This window comes from Prionailurus viverrinus, chromosome D4, assembly GCF_022837055.1.
Source record: "Prionailurus viverrinus isolate Anna chromosome D4, UM_Priviv_1.0, whole genome shotgun sequence".
NCBI lineage: Eukaryota > Metazoa > Chordata > Mammalia > Carnivora > Felidae > Prionailurus > Prionailurus viverrinus.
Genome location: NC_062573.1, coordinates 44,519,306 through 44,542,999, shown reverse-complemented (window position 1 = coordinate 44,542,999; position 23,694 = coordinate 44,519,306). Strand labels below are relative to the sequence as shown.

Genomic DNA, 23,694 nt, shown 5'->3' with positions numbered 1-23,694 from the left:
CCAGTCGAAGGGTAAAACTCATCATGTGGCCAGAGAGCCTCAAAATGTATGCCTATGGTCCACCAACAACTAAAAAGGCATAGTTTTAGTTCAGCTGATAAGCACCTTATGTTTTCAGAGTGGATTTTAATGTGAATTATGCTACATTTGGTCGTATATATCTCAGTCTATGAGACTGAAAAGACTGTTAATGCTGTCTGGGGGAAATTGTGCAAGACATTGTTTGTGAGAAGATCAGAGAACCACCTTTTCAGATTTTTTCTGGCATGGGCCTCAAGTTTTCCCTCCAAGGCAGTAATGAAGGGGGCTTAAATTGGCAAAGGTTGGAAAAGTGAAAAAAGCTCTCACTCATCACACTATCATGGTCACAATCATTAGCAAACAAATCTGTTTCTAGCTGAAACTGCATCCAGATTCCCCCTTCCCTCAAGGAATTCAGAGCAACAGTCCTGAGAAAATGCCCAAACTTGTATGCCCCAAGCGGCAGTTGTTGGTGAGTTCCAGTGGACTTTTTTATCCAGTTCCATTTAATTTGACAGAAAATTGCATAAGTCATCCCTGGCTATCATTCAAATTGTAAACAAAATCTCAAATGCAACTTTAAAGAAATAATCTGCATCATGAGAGCCATTATGTGTACAGGGCATATAAAAATCTGGTCACACTAACTTCGTGACCAACTAGCCCAATGGCAAAACAGTCTGGTGGTTAAGAGGGGAGCTTTGGAGCAAACAGGTTGGCTTGGGATCCTGGCTGTGCCATTTACTGGTTGAGTAGCCTTTGGACAGTTACTTGTTCTCGCTAAGTCTCAGTGTTTCATCCTATGAAGTGAGGAAAATAATAATACTTACCTCACAGGGTCATCATAAGAAATAAGTGTCCTAATACATTTAAAAAGTTTGACTGATACATGTCTGACACATGAGAAGCACTCAAAAATGTTAGTTGCTACAGCTATTATGACTAAGATCATGATTATGACAGTGTTGATGTTACGTCAGACAGGAATACCTAATCTTCCCAGAAATCAGCTTTCTCCTCCATGAAAGGAGGAGAAATTCTATATAGGTCTAGAAATGTAGTTCTCTGTTATTATAATAGCAAGACACATAAATTCCTAAAAACTATATCAAAGTAAATCACACTTATCAGATTTTTAAAATACAACAACCATGAGAAATTAAGGTAATTAGCATCTCCACAAATCACAATGTGCAATTGCCTAATAATCCCCACTTACCCACCTGTGACACATTGCTGTTTAATTCAGATAGGATTTATGCCCTGTGTCCAAAAAATGAGAACTTATTGTCAGAACTAGAAAATGGTTCCTTAGTTAGCATTAAAGTATAATGAAATGTTTTTCTAATCTTGGAAGTCTTTTTATTATTTTGTAAGAGGTAAATGACTTAGAAAAGTAACAACTTACTTTTAATCACCCTCATTTGAATATACTGCTTTGAGTAGCTAATGAGTAAGCAATAAGAAACTTCACCATAAAATCCCATTTCCACTTTCATGTATTATGTATAATGAGATAAAAAAGCAGAGTTCTGGTTCTTTTTAGGATGCATGGTCAAACCCTTCCCAAGTTTATAGTCATACCACACATCACCAGACCATCAGCTGTAACTCCATTATTGTGGCAGTTCAGTCCTACCCAATCAGCTCATTATTACTAATAATGATAATCACTTTTCATATTACATTTTATACTTTTTAAAAGCATAAATATTTACGCAATTCTCTTAATTAATTTGTGAGTTACTAGAACAGGTATTATCATCGTCATCCTCCATTTTAACCTCAACCTATCACTTTGACTTTACTAGCTAGTAACTTCTTTACTTAACTTCTCTAGGTCTGAGTTTTGCCTTCTGTAAAATGAGTATAATATTCCTGTAAGAGAGTAGCTAGGAGCATTAAATGAGGTAATACACATAATGCTCTTAGCAAGGGTCCAAGCCCTCAACAAAAGTCAGCTATCATTATCAAATTGAGAGCCAAATCTGGGGCGCCTGGGTGGCTCAGTCGGTTAGGCGGCCGGCTTCGGCTCAGGTCATGATCTCACGGTCCGTGAGTTCGAGCCCCGCGTCGGGCTCTGTGCTGACAGCTCAGAGTCTGGAGCCTGTTTCAGATTCTGTGTCTCCCTCTCTCTGACCCTCCCCCATCCATGCTCTGTGTTCTCTGTCTCAAAAATAAATAAACGTTAAAAAAAATTAAAAAAAAAAAAAAACAAATTGAGAGCCAAATCTGTAAAATGACTTGTTACTTCTATTTGAAGTTTAGAAAGTGCTTTCACATCCATTTTCTCAATTCAGTTTCACATTCCCTGACAGGATAGCAGGACAGAGATTAGTATCTGTATTTCCAGATAAACAAACTGAAGCCTAAAAAGGTTGAGTGATCTGCCCTGAGTTAGATTGTGAAAAGAAAGCTGGATTATAAATCTAAGTACTTCCAAAGTATCTCCTCGACTGTGTAAACTCAGGTAACCTGATCCTTGAGGCAAGCATTCATCCCACAGAACATCCCCCTTTGTTCTTCATGATGCCATCAGCATCCTGTAATATCTGGTTTAAGCCCAACATAGACCCCCACAGCAAGTTCAGAACTGACAATCCTATGAATACAAAGTTTGCTATGGGTCTGCGAAATGATCACATACTCAGGTCAAGCAAACCTCTTTTATATAAGCATAAAGACTGATGTTTACTAAACAGTGACCAATCACTTAGGACAGTACAGGAAGAGATAAACAAAGCCCAGGGAAATATTACTCCCACTTACTTAAAAGCAGTTCAGAAATTGCATTCATTAATGTCAAGAATATTAACCACAGAAATATCAATGAAATACTAATATTTGGGGTCAAATGATCAAAAACTCTCCATTGGTTTTATAGCAGAAAAATGAGTATGTGCCTTAAAAATATTTTCAAACCCAAGTGATGAAACAGGGTTCTTTTGGTGTGGTTCCTAGTAAATGAATGTTGCCTCATGATCACAATGGTCTAAGAAAAGTGTGAACTATTTGCAGAATATTTTCTCATTTGCTGGATCCCCTGTTTCCTAGGAAAACCCACTATGTTTTATGAAGTCATCAAATATTAGAGTAGGAAAGATTTTGAGATGATCACCTACTTCAGTGGTTTTCAATCTGTGGTCCATAGAGCGGCAAGCTCTACCTTTAGCAGCCACTAAGAAGAGGGCAGGTAAGATAGAGCTCCATGAGATGGGTTACTTCATCTTAAAACCCCTGATTTCATCCAGTTAGATCTTGCAGAGGTCCCAATGTAAAGCACTCAAGATCATACAGAAAGACAGTGAGAGAAAAGAGAACTGACTGTCCATCTCCCAGCTCCTCAGGGGTCCTTTTCCTTAGTATACCATGATCCTTTGTGCTCCACCACTCATGAAAAAGTGAATGCCTGTGTCTTTGCCAACTTTTGTTACTTCTCCCCTCCCCCATTCTCAACTGTTGCTTAGGAAGAGACTGGTTTCTGTTGCTCCAGGGTTGTCGAGAGGTGATGAAATACTCCCTTTTGTGCCAGAGCTCCCTCCACCACCCACAATTTCATTCATTTTTTTTTAATTGACTGTCTGACTTGTACCAGGTTCTATGCTTGGTACCATGACAAAGGCAAAGAAAAATCAACTAGAATCTGGGCCCCAACATTGCCCACACAGAGTTGTACAGTTACAAAGCAGCATGGCATCTGGAAGACACGTGAGACAGGACAGAGAAGATTTTTCAGAGCTGTCATGGCTATTTCTGGGAGATAACTAATGGAAGAGATGCAGAGTTTGGCCAAGCAGGCTAGAAGCACAGGTGTCATTACACTGTCCTTTCTGTGCTTCAGATCACCTGATAGCCAGCAGCCTTCCTTAACTGCCAAACCCCCCTCCCAAACAGTCCGTTCCCTCCCACAGATGCCAGAGCTAGCAGAAGGTAAGGAGTGGGAGTAAACATGTGCACAGTGAATGGCAGTTTGTTGGAGAGTTTCTTTGACCTTGTTTTGTTTGTTTGCTTTCATTCTGGATGGTACTGCTTGGCTTTGTGTCTGCATACCAACAGCATGACTTCATCCAGTGAATATTCACTAACTGCCCCTGCACAGGGCATGGTGTTAAGAGATCCAGTAAAGAACCGACATGGATTCTGTCCCATGGTGTTAAACTAAAGAAAACTTACACATATTAGAACTTAGTAGATAGTTAAAAGCAATGAATGGAGTTAGTGTGATGGGTATATAGAAGAGGAAGAAGGAATTTCTGCCAGATGTTGAGAGGGAAATTGAGGACAGGCTTTAGAAGAGGTAACACTTGACTCAGAAATTTCACTGGCCATTATGGAGCCATTTAAGACTTTAGAGATGGGAAGCAAAATATCGATTACTGTGATAGCAACGAGCAGGCCGGGTTGGGGGAGGCAATGCCTGCAGGCAGAGATCTGTTAGCTGACTGCTGCAAAAGGACCCAAACTTGTGTCACCAGGAGATGTGCTTGGCAGACATCACAACCGGCAGAGCTAACTGCCATTAGGGAGCATGGGAATAAGAAGCAACAAAGATGTCCCATAGTGTCTAACCTGAGTGGATGGGAGAATGGTAGTGCTCTGAACGGTCACAGTGATCACAGGAGAAGAAGCATTTTGCAGGGGAGGGTAATGAACTGTCTGGACACAATGAGCTCGACAAACCTAGAGCACATCCAGCCGTCAGGAAGTTAGGCTCTGCAGCTCGAGAGGAGAAGCAAGAGGTCCTTAGAGATTCACAGAAAGGGACACTTAAAACCATGAAAAGGGCTTGTTATGGTTCATTTCCATTATAAAAAAAAAACACAGAACTCCACAAATTAGGCTCCCATAGAGTTAGCTCTATTAGGATTTTTCCTGAAGAGAGGTTTACTAAATAAATGAGCCTGAATAGAGATTGATGTTTAAAAGTCATTTAAAGTCAGGCATATTGTTCTAAAGTAGCTTCTGAGATTTCAGAGCAGACTCAATAATCTTTAAATGCCACTTAGGATTTGAGGTGATGGCCTCATTTCATCTGCTCATAATATATTTTTAAATGTCTCTCTTTTATTTTCTCGGACTTGTATTTTGTCTTACTTGAATATTCTAATTCCTGTGACTGTACATTATAGGAAACTTGGAAAACAGAAAAATATCAAACTACAATGGCAAGGGGCACCTGGGTGGCTCAGTCAGTTAAGCATCCAACTTCAGCTCAGGTCATGATCTCACAGTTTGTGAGTTCAAGCCCCGCATCAGGCTCTGTGCTGACAGCTCAGAGCCTGGAGCCTGCTTCAGATTCTGTCTCTCTCTCTCTCTCTCTCTCTCTCTCTCTCTCTCTCTCTCTGCTCCTCCCCCACTGTGCTCTTTCTCTCTCAAAAATAAATAAATAAACATTTAAAAGATATATGAAGGCAAAATTGCATAATCCAAATACCAGGAACTAACAACTCTTTCTGGTCTTTTTAATATATTTTTATATACATATGTATATGGGTCATATATGTGTCCATATATAGACACACATATATGAACTATAAAAATGATTAAATAGATATACAAACCTATGAATTTTCTCAGTATTGTGGTTCACAGTATGTTCTACTTTGCATTGAAATTTTTTGAGTTGACAATGTCTGTGTCATTAAAAATGGTTCAAAAGGCTTTATGTTTATGACGGCATAATATTTTTATTACATGAGCCTGTCTTAAAATTGAGGCATTCTCCTATCATGGAACAGTTCCTCAAGGTGTGTACTTTGAGAGGATGAGGTACCATGGCTTTTTCCCTCTTACACTACATGAGTCCAGAATGACATTATCCTCATCTTCTCATTTCCCCCCATGACCCCTGATGTCAGGGAGTGATAGAGTCAGGTAACTGCTGGGTGTAAGAAGTGCACGAGTGATCAGAATAGTTAAGGCAATGGAGAATGAGTGCTTTTACCCAAAAACAGACTGCTTTTTACAGCTTCCCTTTCTGATAATGTTTTAAAATTATTTTTGCCTCCTTCACCACTCCCCACATATTCAGATACATGTCTGAATACAAACACACATGCACAAACACACACACACACACACACACACACACACACACACACACACCCCAAGCCCTAAACGTAGCAAGAGCTTTTTAAAATCCCAAAATGGCATCCTTTTTTGTCATTCTTCAATATGTACACTTTGCCTAAGAAAAAGACCAAATGTCCTAAGCAATAGGTAAGCAATAGGAAGTTACATCTAGGCCACAGTGCCTACCCTTCTGTGACAGTGTGGTGAAAGGCCAGGGCCATGACATGAACCCCTAGAGAGAGCAGAGCCCATGCACATGAACATGCATTAGCAAGACTGGACAGAGCACCATTGTTTTGATATCTTTCTGTTTTCACAGGTGCCATAGAGTGATTTTATGAGTCTTCACCATGACCCGTGCCATAGAAAGACAAATATAGCTATAGTTTTGCTGAATCCAGGTTTAGAGCTCCTTGTTCAAACAAAAACACAATTTCTAAATCAGTCCAAAGCAAAGCCCAACATCTTGAATTCTATACACACCCCCTTTTCTTCCCCCTTCTTCTCTTCTAGCCTGTTTTCTTCAGTATCACTGCCTCCATTTTAAATATCATCAGCTGATAAATCAATTGGCAGACATCTGCAGCAATTCATTGTAATATTGAGGATAACAAACCATAGCTATAAACTTTTTTGGAAGAGAAGGCAACGAACTGCATCTTTGCACTTAGAAGGTGCTATAGGCATGAGTAAAGATACTAGGGTTAGCTCAAATATAACTGCAAAGTCTATTTCAATAATTTCTTAATTGGAGCGCCTGACTTAATTAAGCGACCGACTTCAGCCAGGTCACGATCTCACGGTCCGTGAGTTCGAGCCCCGCATCGGGCTCTGGGCTGATGGCTCAGAGCCTGGAGCCTGTTTCCAATTCTGTGTCTCCCTCTCTCTCTGCCCCTCCCCCGTTCATGCTCTGTCTCTCTCTGTCCCCAAAATAAAATAAACGTTGAAAAAAAAATTAAAAAAATAATAATAATAATTTCTTAATTAACTACTATTAGATGCGTATCCAGAGTTATTAGAACTTTGGAAGTTTGGAATTCTTTAAAAGATAGCTCTTTTAGAAATAAAATTTCCTCAATGACTAGACATAAGAACTATTGGAAAGAGATCAACATGATTATAATAAAAGAGAGAAAGAGACGATTAGTCTTTCCCATCCAATTGTCTGTCAGAAGAAGGCAGAAAAGAATAGGAAGTTTCTCTAACTTAGAAAAACAGGGAGAAAAGTTTAATCTTAGCACTCATTCCATTTTTCTGTTAGAGCCAAGGTATTTTTTCCTTCCTCAAATGCAGCATCCATCTTCACGAATATTGTTACTGTAGAGCAGTGCACATCCATACACCATGAAAATTTAATCCTACAAATGAGTACAAAAACTTTAGTTATACAAATAAAGATAGAAAATTTAGTCACATAAGATAAACAAGTAAACTAGTACACCAATGGTTGTCTTTTCTGGAAATAGAAATCTATCTTTTATAGCTTTGTTTCCCATGTTCTTTTAGATTTAATTTCTCTCATGTATCCTCTTACCTCTCAGTAATTTCTTCAGAAACTACCTTTATCACTCCCCCTTTCCTCCTTATTTATGATGATCTCCAGGCAGTGCTATTTTTCATCTTTGTGATCCATAGTATACCGAGCTCACCCATTTTATCCAAAAGCTTAGACTTGCTAGCCCTCTAAAATGAACATATCATGTCGTCCTAATCAGAGAATGAGATTAAAACATAAGCTTTAACTTATTTAAATATAAATATCAACATTTATATTGAATATGGATATATAAATATATACCCATCCATCTATCCCAGGGATACATAGAGAATACATGAGTTCCTTCAGTATTCAAAAGAGAGACTTCCTATCATTTGTCTGTTGTCGAATAAGTGTCTTCTGCTCATGCCTTGCCATGTTTTGTCCTGGGGTGATAGCTGTGTACTGAGCTCTCTATGCCTCCCACTCTTGATAGAGGGTCTGTTATACTAGCCCTTTTATCTAACACCAATTAATCATAAATCTTCCACAAACCAGGGGATTCTGCAAGAAAGTCTTGCCAATGGGAAGCTTTAGTTGAAATCAGTGAGGTAGTTTAGTGTAGTTTATTAGAGTCCATAAGGCCTCTAGGGACTTCCACACAGCCTATAATATCATTTCTTGTGAATCCATTAGCCATATAGCCTATAATGTCATTTCTTATGGCTCCTTTGGCTCTATCTCTGAATCTCACATGTTTCCCATGACACTAGATATACTAACAACAGTCATGACCATCACAACCATGACTGTAATAGCAGTTAACACAATATCACATTTTTATAGAACACAAAAAAAGATCTTTCCTATTTCTTATCTCATTTTAACTGCTCTTCCTTTGTTTCTGTAGGAAACTTGCTTTTGTTGGTAGCTGCCCACTGTATTCACTAGTTCACTGCTTTCCAAGATAATTCATTAAAATCTTTAGATATGCTGAGAGAAAAAACCTATTTTAATAAACATTACAGAGTATTGTCGATTCCCAGGTACATACTCTTATACATAGCTCTCTCTTTCATCAGGAGTGAGACAGTAACTATAATTGCTTGGTGAGCATCTGGAAGTAACATTAATAATGATAATAATGACCTCATAGGATGTATAATTTGGGGGATTAAAGAACATTTATAAGCTTATTGTGTCACAGTTAATGATGAGGTGCCAAGTTTTCTTGCCACCACCCTTTCCAGTGGTATTTCCTGCTTGGATCAGAGAACTAATTATAGTAAACGGTGCCCTTGCAAAGAACTTGCCCCATCCTCAAACACGTGCCAGCATAAAGATACTGAATTGTTTTAGTGTTGTTTGCAGAGACAATTTACTAATGTTGTTTTGCATTTGTCTAACAAAATTTGTATAATGTAATCATTTAGTGTTTATTTTATTGTGTGTACCTTCTACTCAGAGGGTTGGCATTATTGTTCCTAACAGTGACGGATACAAGCAGATCATGCCTTATGACCTCTACCATCCCCTTCCTCGGTACGTAAATCAACCATCCTGATGCTAGAATTAGTAAATCAGCCTCTGCTTCTTTTATATATCTATGTAGATATAGATTTTGTGGGTTTTTTTTCTGTAAAAGTGAGATGGTAGACAGTATAGTTCGCAATCCATCCTGAGCTCTGCTTCTGAATAATACTGGGTTGCTCGGACTGTGAGCTTGTCATTCAAAAAAAAAAAATTTTTTTTTAAGATAGGATCCTATTACATTGAGGTGGACACAGTAATTCACTCTTATTAGAAAGAGTGTATGGGTTATGTTGTGTCTTTCTTTCACTCCCTTTGTCCTCTTTTGTTTCCCTGCAAAAGGACCCCAGTCATTAAAGTGCTATTGCTAACTGTTAAGCAAACACTGCCTGAAGTATTATCACAGTACCACAAATGTGGGATTCCAGATGTGCTATTACTCTACATAAGGGCTTTAAATATCCTCTTTTTTGTTCCAAAGAAATTATAGTTGTGTACAAAAAGGTGATGTTTTCCTATCTTTATTGTTCAGAACATTTAGGGGACATTTTTTTTTCTAAAACATAAAATTCCACGGGCTGTGTTTCTTTTTGAAAGTACAATATATTTTTTAACTAGAAAAAATAATGAAAGTGACTGAAGAAGTTTTAAGAGAACTTGTTCTTTATTAATATATTCATAAGAAAACGGGAGAAGCTGAAAAATATACTAGCTACTGAGTGTATGGTCTGCCACATTGGAAACAGCTCCCCAGACAGAAGAAATTAGAATCGTGCTTGAAGTGACCCCTGAGCTAAGAGAGGCCTTTGCTCTATTCTCTTTGCTCACTTGGACTCCAGGGCACCAGCTGCTAGTTAGAACCCAGAGTTTAAATCTAATCGCGAGTAGTTTTCTCAATCTCAAACTAATGAAAGCCCAGAAAACAATTCTGAACTATAAAATAAAACAAAGTTTGATTGAAAATCTCCAAATACTTAATGAAATGGAATCCAAATAGGGGCTCTTGAGGTCATTTAGTTCAGCTCCCCAGAGATGCTTCCCAGTCCCATTCCTTCCCTGCAACCACACCCATATAGCCAACATTTGTAAACATATGTATTTATACAAATATGTGTATATGGGTATTTAGTGAATATGTATTCCCACATGGGTATATGGATATACATATATTTATAAAATACATATATACCAGTGAAAGCTGTCATCCAGCCTCTACTTAAATACTTCCAGTGCCTGGCAGAGAACTTGATTTTCACCATCCTAACGGTTGTATGTAGAGAGGGACATTGGATTTGTACTCTATATAGCTGTTTGGGTTTTTTTAAGCTCTTCCACTAAGGGGTTACCTCGTTAGTCAGCTACACTCCCGCTTTTCTATGACTATATTGATAAAGCTGATAAATGACTATAAAATGCTATATAAATGACTATATAAATGCTATATAAATGATTATATCATTTTGCTGGTTTGATCCAGAACCGAAGTAATATAGTAAATGCTTCTTGGGGAAAAAAGTGGAGTGAAAATATAAAGAGATTAATTTTACTGATCCAAGATTTCATTTGACTTCAGTTTCTGTATCTCTAAAATAGGACACACGTATTTGTTTGTGTGAAGACCAAATATTTTACGATAAAAGCAAAGTTGGTGTCAGGAGTGAGCAACATCAAGGTTATGTTTTTCTTGTAATGGCACTCCTACATTTCTTTCATGTCTATGATCTCTCTTGTTTATATTTCTCTGGTATAACTAATGCCTGTCTTAGGTTAAACTTCGTTTCTTATATACTTTAATTTCCCCGCAAATGCTAGAAGCCCAGTATTCTCAATGACAGATTGAAATGAGCCTCCTTAATGCCATCCTGTGTCCACACTGGCCTATCCATGCATCACAATGAGAAAGGATAATTATCAAATAAACACTATATTTCTTGCACTTCTGTTACTGAGCTATTTCTAAAGTTAGATATTCTGCTTAGTTGATAAAGTCTTAGTAAATGGAAGCAATTTCTACAAATATGTTCTTATAAGAAGTATTGAGTCTCAAAAAAAAAACCCAAAGTTGAGAACTAAGGCTCAAAAATGATTCTCAGGTGGCAGCTACATTCTGATCAAGGCAGAAGGCTTTCCTTATTGAAATTATTTAAATGGGCTTTAGTCCACAAGTGTAGATACAAGGCACAGTTACTGAGTCTTCCGATTTTTTTTCTTGCCTTCAGTCTTTGACTGAAACACATACCTAAATGTAATGTAAGAATGTAGTCTGATGAATTATCTTTAATTCATAATTAATATATATATATATATGTTTTCCACATCACTCTGAATTTTGAGAATTTCTTAAACACACTATATATTTAAAAAATTAAAAGCCATCGGAATTAAAATATGTGATATGTGAACCCATTTAGTATTCTTCCAGGACGAGATTCTTGGATATGCTTTTTTTTTCCCCAAGTACTTACTGGTCCCTGTTTAAAGATATTCTAACTGATATCTTCTTTCAGCTTTTATTATACTTTCTTTAAAGCACTCAGACATGTTTTGCCTTGAAATTCCACATAACCCTATTATTATGTCAGGATTCACACAACAATTTTTCATTATATAGAACTATAGTCATATGGTGGACCCATACTATAAATTCTTAGAATAATATTAGCATCATTTGTCTTTCTGTGATCACTGGCATTGAAAAGGATACTTATTACTGTTTATGAACTTACACTATGGGTCAGGTCCAAATGTTGAGACAGAAATTAATCACTCTCACTTTAGAAGGGTCAAGGTTAGGGACGTTAGAGTACCAATTAGAAAGTGTGCTCTTTTTATGGAATCTTAATGTTCTAAGAGATTAAATGTACATTCAAAAACATATTCCCGCTTCACTGTCAGATCAAATGTAATGTGAATATGTACTTATATATTCAGCCTAATTTCATTCTGAATCAGGCCTGTTATCCATATCCAGAGGGAAGCTCTCCAGAGATTTACATGGATAAATGAGAATTGGTCTTACCCTTTTAGAAGAGAGACCCTCTACAGAGCTGCTTCATTTTCTTGAAAGGGACCAGAAAGTCTCCTAAGGGCTAAACAGAGGGCCTCAGTTTCCCCATAATAGCATTTGCTTTTGTGTCTCCTGGGGAAATATGCATAGGAAAATATTGTACTTGGCAGCATGTTTAGGCTGTTGGCAATAGAGATAACAGTTGTTTCCTAGACTCAAACAGTGCAAAGAAAATGTGGAGGAAAATTCTGTTAACTGGGAAACATACATTATCCAGGCTCATACAGAAGAGCATTCAGGTTCCCAATATGCATGAATCCTACTTATAAAATAATTGATGTCTCCATGGTATGCTTGTGCAGTGTTTTTAAATTTAACTTTTCAAGTAGATCAACTTGATGACATTTTGTTTTTCTCTCATTAAAACTATATCTCTCATAACTCTAAGGGAAATCTTAAAATTCCTTAGCAATCCTCATCAACAAGCAGAATATATGTAAGAAAGACAAGCTTGGTCCCAATGTTTCCAGTTTTCAAAATTCTATATTCTGTAAATGGGGCAAAGATCTCTCTCTGCATCCAGTCCCAAATGCAGCAGAGCTATGCAGAGATCTAAAAAGCAATGGAATTCTCTTAAATGTTATTGATAATATTGTTCTTTTCTCCCTTACTAAACTGTATCTTTAGATTCCAGTGCCATCAGCCTTCCAAACAAAACAAAACCTCTTCACAATTCCAAGAGTTATTTATTAGGGGAATGCTAACTGCCAGTATCCCTCAACAGTTAGGAAACAAGATTACATTATCACCTTTGCTCCTTAGTGTATTGATGGCATAGCTTGAACATCGGAATTGTGCTGAATCCATGTAGTCCCAAAGCTGATGATTGTAGAAGCAAGGGACGGAGTGTCTTTGGTTTGCCTTGATCTTTCATGAGCTTCTCGTACACAAGTATCCAGAAGCTAAGTAAGAAAGTATTGCATCGAAAATAGAAAGTATCAGCCCAGGTGCAAATTATTCCTGTTAATTGAGTAACCAGTTTTGGTCTTAACGAAGATATTTAAATGGGATTTAGTAAATATATATATATATATATATATATATATATATATATATATATAAATGGTAAAATATATAACAGTATATATATGCAGAATATATATTTATAAAATATAAAATAATATAAATATTATACACAGAATATATATTTGAACTACAAGGAGAAGGACTGAATAGCCCCCGTTAGAGTAGGTTAGAGACAGCACAGATATCCCTGTGGACAGCTCTCCAAACAGTATTTCTTACATTATGTAGAGCTTCAAGGTTTACAAAGCACTGTTGCCAACATTGAATCCTTCTCTCTTACTCATCAGATTTTAGGCATTAGATGGCTCTCAGTCCTCTTGACCATAGCCTCTCAGAACCTGATTGCCCCAGTAGGCACTGGGAACGGGGTTGGTCGGAAAGGTCACTGAGGAGGTTCGGCAATGTGCATGTCTGCCCTGATGACTCCCCTTGCTTCTGTAGGTGGGAGGCCACCCCGTGGACCGCGTGCTCCTCCTCGTGTGGGGGGGGCATCCAGAGCCGGGCAGTTTCCTGTGTGGAGGAGGACATCCAGGGGCATGTCACCTCAGTGGAAGAGTGGAAATGCATGTACACCCCTAAGATGCCCATCGTGCAGCCCTGCAACATTTTTGACTGTCCTAAATGGCTGGCACAGGAGTGGTCTCCGGTAACTGTGCCCTCTTTCTTTGTTCATTAGGAGAGTAAGTCCACTCTTCCCTCTCATCGTCATGACCCCACCAGCTACCCTGTGCAGCTCCCCACTTCTCTTGAGGTGTCTAGAAGCCCACCCTGATGTAGGCACGCCCCAAATCTAGCACAGCCAAAAGTAAATGAGTAAATATGTATAGCTTCTTCAAGTTACTTCCAGAAGCCTCTGTCGCTCATAACGTTCCCTCAAGTGGCAAGGAGAGGCAAATGTCTGTCAAGAGCAGCTGAGGCCAAGTGACTGATCCTGAGTCTCTAGAAGCTGCTCGGATGATAGAGCTCAGTAGACCACAGTTTGGTTTTATTTTGTATTTCTTGTGCTTTGTCTATATCCAAAAAGGGTCTGAGTGGATTTAAATTAAAATTATGTGTATTATTCATTGAAAAGAAAGATGAAATGGAAATGGCAAAATAATAAGAATGGGGATGAAGTAGGATAATTAAAACCAGAACATTCTAGAACATTGGGGAAACTGTTGCAGCAGCTAAATAAAACATTACTTGAGGTTTCATGGCTGCTAATGCAAAGGTTTGAAATAGCAAAAGAGATAGAAAGATGAGGAGATAAGCCACTGTGCCCTCAGCCACACAGATGGCACTTCACTTCACTACGTGGCTTTGTGGCAGCAGGATCAGAGCTTGGACATTTCTCTCTGTCTAGACTTGCTCCCAGGTGTCTGGAACCACTGGAGGTGCCATCTACATCTGGCTGTTGAATCAACTCCCTTGAACAGTTTTGACTGTGTCATATAATCAATTGGATCAGCCATGCTGCAATAATACGTGTCAACTATGATGGCTGTTCAAAAAAATGTCAATGTCCATGTGGGAGCTAGCAAAATGACTCAATAAAATTGAAATGCAGTGTTAGCAATCAAAATTGAGCACACGCTACAGTTTCTTTTCTCCTTCTTTTCACTACTTGGTTTGGGACTCGGCACACAGTGGGTGCTTTCAGGAATGCTACCTAACTCATCTAAATCTAAGAATTGAAAGTGATTTAATTTTCAGCCACCTTCACCCTAAGTAGCCAAAAATAACAAAGATTCCATGAATGGTAAGAAATGGTACAAATCCACCAGGAGTCCTTATATAAAAGCAGCCCTTTAAAGTCTCAGGTGAGAGATGAGGCAAAGTGAACAAGGCTTTGCTATGAGTCTCCTCTGTCTTGCCTTCTCCTTCCAGTGCACGGTGACATGCGGCCAGGGCCTCAGGTATCGGGTGGTCCTCTGCATCGACCATCGTGGAATGCACACAGGAGGTTGTAGCCCCAAAACCAAGCCCCACATAAAAGAGGAATGCATCATACCCACTCCCTGCTATAAACCCAAAGGTAACTCCACAGGTGCTCGCTTACCAGCCTTTTCATTGTTATGTGCATTCAGGGACTGTTTGAAACTCCTTGGAAAATTTTTAAGGATCCCAAGGTTCTTGGAAACCATATTGTGTAGCTTAGACTCTACTAAATGGACTTAACTCTTTCTAAAAAATCTTTCAAATAATTTTGATTGCAAATTGTTGTTTAAGTACTACTTATTTACATAATTCTCTCCTGGATCATAAAGCTGTTTGAAGGCCATTGCTGAAAAGTAGCAGATATATCTGCTTAGAGGGAGATACTATAGAGACATTGGAGAAATGTATAAGTGATTTACTATCCACATGTCTTGCTGTTGAAAACAATGCAGTGAATCCGAAAGTGTCTCCTTTGCTAAGCGTGAAATACATTGGGAAGCTTCATACTGAAGAAACATACTGATGAAACAGAAAGGTGTTGCTTATTATACTGAGAATTAAAACATTAATATGAGACCAGAAGCCACAATCTTAACTTAAAATGGAAATACGGAATAAATCAGAATTCAACAGATACTACATGTAATTTATAAAAAGCAATTTTGTAAAAAGTTCTACTTAGCGAGCAAGATTTATTGTAATTATACAGGGTCTCTCAGATTAGCATGCCCACTAATCTGACCTCTTTGCTGATATTGACGAGTCAAGGAAAGAGAAAATGCCAAAGTCACAAACCAATTCAGAAGTAAAGAACTCCTTGTGATAAACTACCTCCTATTATTGATATTAAATATGGTTCCCGGGAGCCAGGGTGGCTCAGTTGGTTGAGTGCCCAGCTTCGGCTCAGGTCATGATCTCGCAGTTGACAAGTTTGAGCCCCGCATCGGGCTCTGTGCTGACAGCTGGGAGCCTGGAGCCTGCTTCAGATTCTGTGTCTCCCTCTCTTTCTGCCCCTCCCCTGCTCATGCTCTGTCTCTCTCTGTCTCAAAACTAAAACATTTTTAAAAATTTAAAAAATAAATGTGATTCCCATTTGCTTCTGAATTTATTTCTCTAAAGATTACATTTCTCTGAAAATCAGCCACAGCGTAGCTCTTTATTCTGCTATCTGTAGGTTGCCCTTGTTGGGGGTGAATGGCATCATGAAATCTAAATGATATAATGGAAATAAACAAACCCAAAATACCAGAAATCCTGATTCACTTTAATAACTACATCTCTCTCTAAACCTCAGTTTCTTCATCTGTAAAATGGGACTAATAATAGTAACTACCTCAGAGATGATGTATTCAAGGAGATATAGTGCAAACAGGGTGCTTAGCTCACTGCCTGGAATATAGCAAGTTTGTCCTAAATGTTATCTTCAACTCCTGACTATCATCAGCATCCTTAAATACGGGAGGAAGAGGCCCCCGGTACATCTTACGGGATCCACTTCAAATAGACAATAAAGTATTGTAGGCCTGCTAATATTACCAAGCTTAATGCTCCCTTACTGCAACAGAGCAATGGCTCACACTGTCAGATAAGGAGTCACTGACTGCGCCACTTAGTTGGAGAGGTGAGCTAGTTGTAAAAGGACGTCTGCACAGGTACCCTGTTAGCGTGTCTAAATGATAGCACATCCTTCTGGCCTCAGCAGCTTCATATTTCTCTTTGCACTTTGATTTCTGACTATAAACAATCGCTGCACATAGAGCACCAGATGTGATGCCCCCCCCCACTTAAAATAGTCAATTATTTGTTAGCTCTATCTTTACCAAGCCACTTCAGAGAAAAGCAGTTTGTGGTTAACTATCAAGAATAAAATCTGGATTTTCACAACTAAGTAGTGAGTCTGGCTCTCTAAACATCATGAAAATGCTGTATAATTCTGTGGTGTATGCATATAGAGACATATTTCTTTCATCTTTACAATTATATGTCATAAAATGGTGATAGAGCTTCACTGGCTCATACTATAAAGGCAAGTATGCCTATAAACGATCCTAATAAATATGTCAGAATGGGAATCTTGGCAGTGACTTCTGTAGGAGCAGTTATGACCTCCCTCTTTCTTTTTCTCCTTCACGTTTTTTCCCCCTGCCCACGAAGTAGTTAGGAAGCTTGTCCTGAATTGTATGGCCAATGTAAGATAAATAGGTAAAACAGTCCAATTATGGGTTGTGGACCCTAAGTTACTCATATTCCAGTTGTCAGTGAGCGTTAGGGTGGTGCTGAATGAGTCAGATATGGAAGGCAATGTTTTGTGAATTTCAGAGTGGCATTTTTGTTTGTTTTTGACAACATGGCATAGATCACACTTTGCCAAAAGGAAAAGGAGAAACAGGTCAGGATTTATTAAAGTATTGCAGTATAATTTATTGTACTTTGTGTTTGCCTTAAAAAATAAATATCACTCTATCTTTTTGACAGGAAATAGTGAAAAGATACTTTGATGACTCTTCATACACATACTGAGCCAGCGTTCCTAGAGTTACGACTTTCATGATTAAAAGACTTTTCCTTTGCTCTTCAGCATAATGAGAGGGAAGCATATATGCACAAAGACTAGTAATACTAAACATTTAAAAATATTCTCTTTTCTTCATATAACCATCATCAGTAGCAGAAATTTACCAAAAAACTTATTATTTGCAGCTACCCATATAGTTTCTAGGTAGTGCAAAATCAGGAACTGGTGAAGACATAAAGGAAGCTCCCTAAAATTCCAAAATGGTTCTAACCTCTTCTCTCTTATGTGCATGCACTTAATTCTCAGAGAAACTTCCGGTAGAGGCCAAGCTGCCATGGTACAAGCAAGCTCAAGAGCTAGAAGAAGGAGCTGCCGTGTCAGAAGAGCCCTCGTAAGTGTTAAAACCACAAGGTGTTTTGCTTTTGAAGCTGATTGGTTTAAAGAAAGAGGGGTCTCATTGATTGTGGCTTCCTTGGGTTCTGAGCCAGCTGTCACCCTCTCACCAAGGGTTGAAATGAGCCTTTGGGCTGTCACATTGGAGATTTATCAGTTTCAAAGCGTGTCTCAAAACATAAGATTGCATGATTGCTCTCTAAATACTTTTCAATTTTGAAGGAAATGAAGGGGTAGTGCCCATCCTCTTCTCCAAAATCTGACCTCCTCTTTTCCAAGAGGCTAAAGGTGAGAAGGCCCAGGCTGCCTCTGATGATGTAACATAGATTGGATGTGAAAGTCTGGGCAGCTTTTCACATTTCTTATACCCCAGCTGTGCAATATAGCCACTCACAAAAGGTAAAGCATAGGTAAAATATATTTGAGGACAAAAGAAGTATATTAGCTTTTCTTTTCCCTATCTTGCTGTGATCGGGATCACATGGATACCAGTCTTTGCCCAACTTGATCATGGTTCCTTACCTGCCCAGTTTTATCAAGGCCATGAAATTTGCAAGACCACCAGGCAAAGAGTTTTTAGATGTTTCAGAAGAGGAAACAATAAGAAAGACAAACATTGACTGACCGATTGACGGGTTGATTAAAGTTATATGTTGGTTGTACTAGAAAGCACTAGGTATGTCTGCTGCATCATTTTTTAAAATAAGGGAAAGCACTTTAGTGATGTATTTCATTTATGATCAAAGCACTTTCTCAGAGTGATGATTTTCTCGATTAATTTATTTCATATAAACCCTAGGCTCTGTGCATAAGACATGTTACCCACCGCCCAGGAGCTCACAGTATAGCATGTAGGATATGAAGGGTTTTCAAATTCAACATACAGTTTAAATTTTACCAGAGAGGAACACCTGAGTGGTTCGGTCGGTTAAGCATCTGACTCTTGGTTTCAGATCAGACCAGATCTCATGGTTCATGAGTTCGAGCCCAGCATCAGGTGCTGTGCTGCCAGTGCAGAGCCGACTTGGGATTCTCTCTCTCCCTCTTTCTGCCCCTCCCTCTCTCTCTTTCTTTCTCTCTCAAAATTACTAAATAAACTCTTAAAAAATAAAGTAAATTTTACCAGAGAAATAAATCAGCACTGTAATCTATGTATCCGAAAGCAATTTAGAATTTTCTCAGATTCATCCCGTTCAAACCTAAATCTGATATGGTGTGCCAGACCATGAATTGTGTTCCTGAATCACACCCTAAACAGCAAAGAATTGAAGAAGACTTTCAAAATACAGATTGGTACAACCAAAGTTGATTTGTAAAGAAATGAAATTTGTTTTTCAGTCACGTGGTTTCACATTACACAATACATTTCATACTTTAAAGGACAGTAAGCAAAATATAAATTACCTTTGTACTATAAAGTTACTACTAGCACCTTTTTTTTAATGTTTATTTATTTTTGAGAGAGAGAGAGAGCAAGAGAGAAAGCAGGGGAGGGGCAGAGAGAGGGAGACAGAGGATCTGAAGCAGGCCTCACGCTGCAGCAGAGAGCCTGATGCTGGGCTTGAACTCACGAACTGAGAGATCAGGACCTGAGGCGGAGACAGACGCTTAACTGACTGAGCCACCCAGAGGCCCCACTGCAGCACCTTTTTCCACTTCTTTGAGAAGTGACTTTTTTAACCATTGCAGAACTTTGGAGAAAAGGCGATGTTTAAAGATCACAGTGCAACCTTTACGTGGATATATGAAGGCTTAAAACTTTCTGTTCCTCTCCTGCCAGGACCTGGCCGGACAGGCCTTCGTGCTGCTGGAGAGGAAGTAAGCAATTTATTTTAGAGGGGGATTAACTCTTTATCCACTAAGGTCCTATTTAAGACACAGAAAGATGCCACTCCGTATGTCCATTCTTAGGTGAGATACGTTTAAAACCAGACATGTACTATTCTACTTAAATAAACTGCTCGCCTGTACATCATATTTTGTCATTTGGTCTAAAGCATAATCCTATATACAGTACTGCATTATAACCGAAGTTAAGTAATATAATAAAGTTGAAATTAAATCAAAACATCTTACATCAATAATATAACATCTTTCCCATTATTAGATACCTCTTAGATGAAAGTAGTAAGTGGAGCTTAATGCCTCTGCAGAAGGATTACATAGACTTATGGTCAACCATGTTTTGTAATGAGTGTTTTCCAGGGAAGGTCTGGTTAAGATGCATTATGTTGAACTTTAATCTTAATAAAATCCCTAAAGTAGTTAACCACATAGTTTTCACCGTTGAAACTATAGCCATATATTAGATTATTAAGTTTTACTCTTGGTGTAATGGAATTGCCATCTTGGCATGATTAATCTGAATTGAAGTAGATTGTAATTGGAGCGCCAGTGCTGGGGAAAGGAAACGTACACTGTTATGCTCAGAACAATAATTACTTTTATACCAAAATGAAATAAATGACAGCTGTAGAATAATGTAATGAAAGGTATCCGGTTTCCACATCTTAATATGCTGTACATGTTTAGTGCACTGAACCCTAGGAAAGGTCTTACGTGTCACATTATTTTTTCATTGATTTTGAATTTAAAAAACATAATTTTGCATGGGCTTAATTCTTTCTTTTTTAAACCACATAGGCTAGTTTCTAAATGTGTGTAGCAACCTATAATTACTCTCCATAGTATAATGAAGAAATGATATAGTGTCAGCACGTCTTTCTTTCCCCCCACCAAAGAGACTCACATTGCTTAAATTAAATGGTGATGTTTAGAAGCTGTGCCTGTCACTTCTGAACTGCTACAGAGAAGCATGAATAGTGATCCAGACCTATTATCTCTCACTTTGGCCCCACCTAATATGGAGAGTTCTATAGTAAAAACAGTAAATATCATTTATTTCCCCTTATGTAAAATAAAAATATGATCACCAGCCTGTCTCATTAAACAACATAGGAAAACAAGTACCTTAAAGTCTTTAGCCTATGGCGATACTGTTACTGAGTATTAGATGCTTGTGGTAGTCCCACCAATAATTGGGTAGCACTCTGGCCAAAGGTATGTTGGAAAGCAACCGCTCTAAGGTATGTTTAGAAAAAGCTATGATTAAAAAGTAAACACTGAGCTTCCAAGAAATAACCCAAACTTGATAAACTTCCAAGAAATAACCAAAACTTGACGGAACAGGTGTGCACACTGGTATTATTGTTCCACTAAAGTAAACGCAATGCAGCGGATACAGATACAGATATCAGTCACATAGAATATCTGAAATAAGGATCGAGATTAAGTCACATGGTAATGTCCTTAATATATTGAATTCATCATATAAAGCTGCAGCTTTATTTGGAAATACTTTTAGACGTTAATTGCTTTTTTTTCTAGCAACAAACGGGTTTATTTGTGATGTATTTGATTCATACGGCACAAAAGTAGGAGCTTTCATTGTGAGGAACATATTTTCATGATATGAAAAAAGTATCTCCTAACCCACCCGGGAGAGTCACAGCATCTAAACTGATTTTTCACTAGTGGCCATGGTTTGACTTGATCCAGGCACAGGTTTTTATCAGATTTTTCTGACAACCAGCAGCAAGAATCTTCAAGCCAGGTATTTTTGTCTCTCCTCATTGAACAAAACAGTGTGAACAAGATCCAGCCCCTAATCAAGACTAGTCAAGTGGGGTTTTAGCCTGTGAAGCTGATGGAGCACAGACAGTCTTACAAATAAATACAATAAGGTGAACTTGCCTTCGAAGATGCCCTCTAAGGAATCCATAGAAATCCCTGCTACCCAATTAACACGGAAGGAATTAGAGTTGGACTTCTAAAAATAATAAGATTCTGGGAGAGTTGCATTTTTTCAAGGCTAAGATCAGTACCTTTCCAACACTAGAAAGGGGCAGATAGAAAAATGACTGATGGAATTCTGTTTGGCTGTTATTTGAAGTATGTCGTTTTGAATTTGCCTCCAGCTGATGAAAGTCTCATTTAGGATACATCATGTATTTTATTTTATTTTTTAGGTTTCATAAGTTATTATTTTTCTTTTCTATCATTTTATTTTTACAGTGTAATATTAGTTTTGGGCATAGAATATAGTGATTCAGCATTTCCATACATTACCCCGTGCTCATCACAAGTGCCCTCCTCAATCCCCATCACCTGTTCACCCCTCACCCACCCACCTCCCTCCCCTCTGGTAACCATCAGTTTCTTCTCTATAATTAAGAACCTGTTTTTTGGTTGGTCTAGGATTTAAATGCCAGATTGAGCCCAGCTGGTTGCTTCCACAGACAAATATGTGGGGATAGCTTTCTAGGTATTTTTTAAGCCCTCCATATTGTACTTTTATTTGGTGAGGGATCAGAACTACACTATGGTAGTATAATTGTGTTCATTAATCAGGTAGTAGCTAAATAAATTACTGACCTGGTTTCCCATCTCCTATCTTTAACTTACTTTCAGTCTTTGTTGAGTTATATGCAGAAACATGACAACCACCTCAAGCCAAGTACGCATAACGACCACTTTGACAGCTTAATTTCTTGAACAAAAATGATACTATGGTGTCCTCTAGGACATGTAAAGGCTGCATGTCTACTGTTGCTGTACAGGAAGTTAATCAGCTGGCCTTCTTAACAAGCCTGATCTAACTTGGAACAGGAAGGAAATTGTTCATTTCCTTAACTCCTTCAGGCCATTAACAGGCCACTCAGTGCCCTGCAAAGTGTAATCTATTAAGGGAGGCAGGCGTAAAGGTATGGCTAGATGCTTCAGAGGCTCTGAGTCTCTCTTTTTAGACTTTCTGGTCTCTGAATCAAATCATCCCAGAAAGAAGGAGGGAGGGAGGACTAATTGGGTACCTAGGGAAGCCAGTTTCCTCCCAGATTTATTTCAGTTGCCAGGAGTTCTGCTTGGATGGCTTTGAGCGAGAAATAGGAGACAGGCGATTACTTTGGACCCTAAGTGACCAAGAAGGCCATTGGAACCAGCCATCCATCCTTCAAATGTTGGCACATACCAGGCGGAGAGCCTTAATGGTGCCGTCCTCTCAAAAGTAGGGTTGGGTGGTCCTCTATGCCTTGATCGTGCTTGCCCTTAAAAAATCTTGAGTTATCTCATCAGATTTCCAGTTAACAACTTTAGTTCATGGTTAAGAAAACATTTTTGTGCTTCAGCACAATAGTCAGGTCTTAAACGTATTGCCATAAATAATCTTGGTGTAAGCCATTTAAAAAAAGGAAGAAGAAAAAGGAAAGCAGGCAGGCCAAAGGCAGCAGTAATATCTGGATGCCAGATGGCATCAGCTTAGTGATGGGGCTGATTCAATAAGAAGCAAAGGGAAATTCCTGTCATGCATCTGTGTGAACAGAACCCACAAGGAATTAGATACAGAAGGAAAAGCCAATAAGAGTCTCCATGGTGATCCTGTAGTCATTAAATGCCTTGTTTACCTTGTTGGAAATAGTATTTAAATATATAATATTTAAGCATATGTTTACATTAGTCCGTATTTATATCCAGCAAGTTAGTTGTCTGAGAATGTGGATGTCTTAACTCAGTGGTGAAGAATGTGAATTCACATTTAAAAAAAAGTGGCTAGAAATGTTAATTGTGTGACATGTGTTTTTATATTTTCCCCCAAAGAATATTCAGGGAATCAAACAT

General features: G+C 38.4%; 1 protein-coding gene across 3 annotated transcripts in view; it reads left to right on the top strand.

Moving 5' to 3' along the window:
* Positions 1-23,694, top strand: part of ADAMTSL1 (ADAMTS like 1) — an 888,150-nt gene that overhangs the window by 668,975 nt on the left and 195,481 nt on the right. For 2 of the 3 annotated variants that reach the window (XM_047830979.1, XM_047830981.1), the window contains 4 exons: positions 9,062-9,112; positions 13,635-13,839; positions 15,063-15,210; positions 17,935-18,019. In XM_047830979.1, coding sequence (XP_047686935.1) covers positions 9,062-9,112; positions 13,635-13,839; positions 15,063-15,210; positions 17,935-18,019 — 489 coding nt within the window. The remainder of the gene's footprint in view (positions 1-9,061; positions 9,113-13,634; positions 13,840-15,062; positions 15,211-17,934; positions 18,020-23,694) is intronic. The other variant, XM_047830980.1, reaches the window with a different exon arrangement.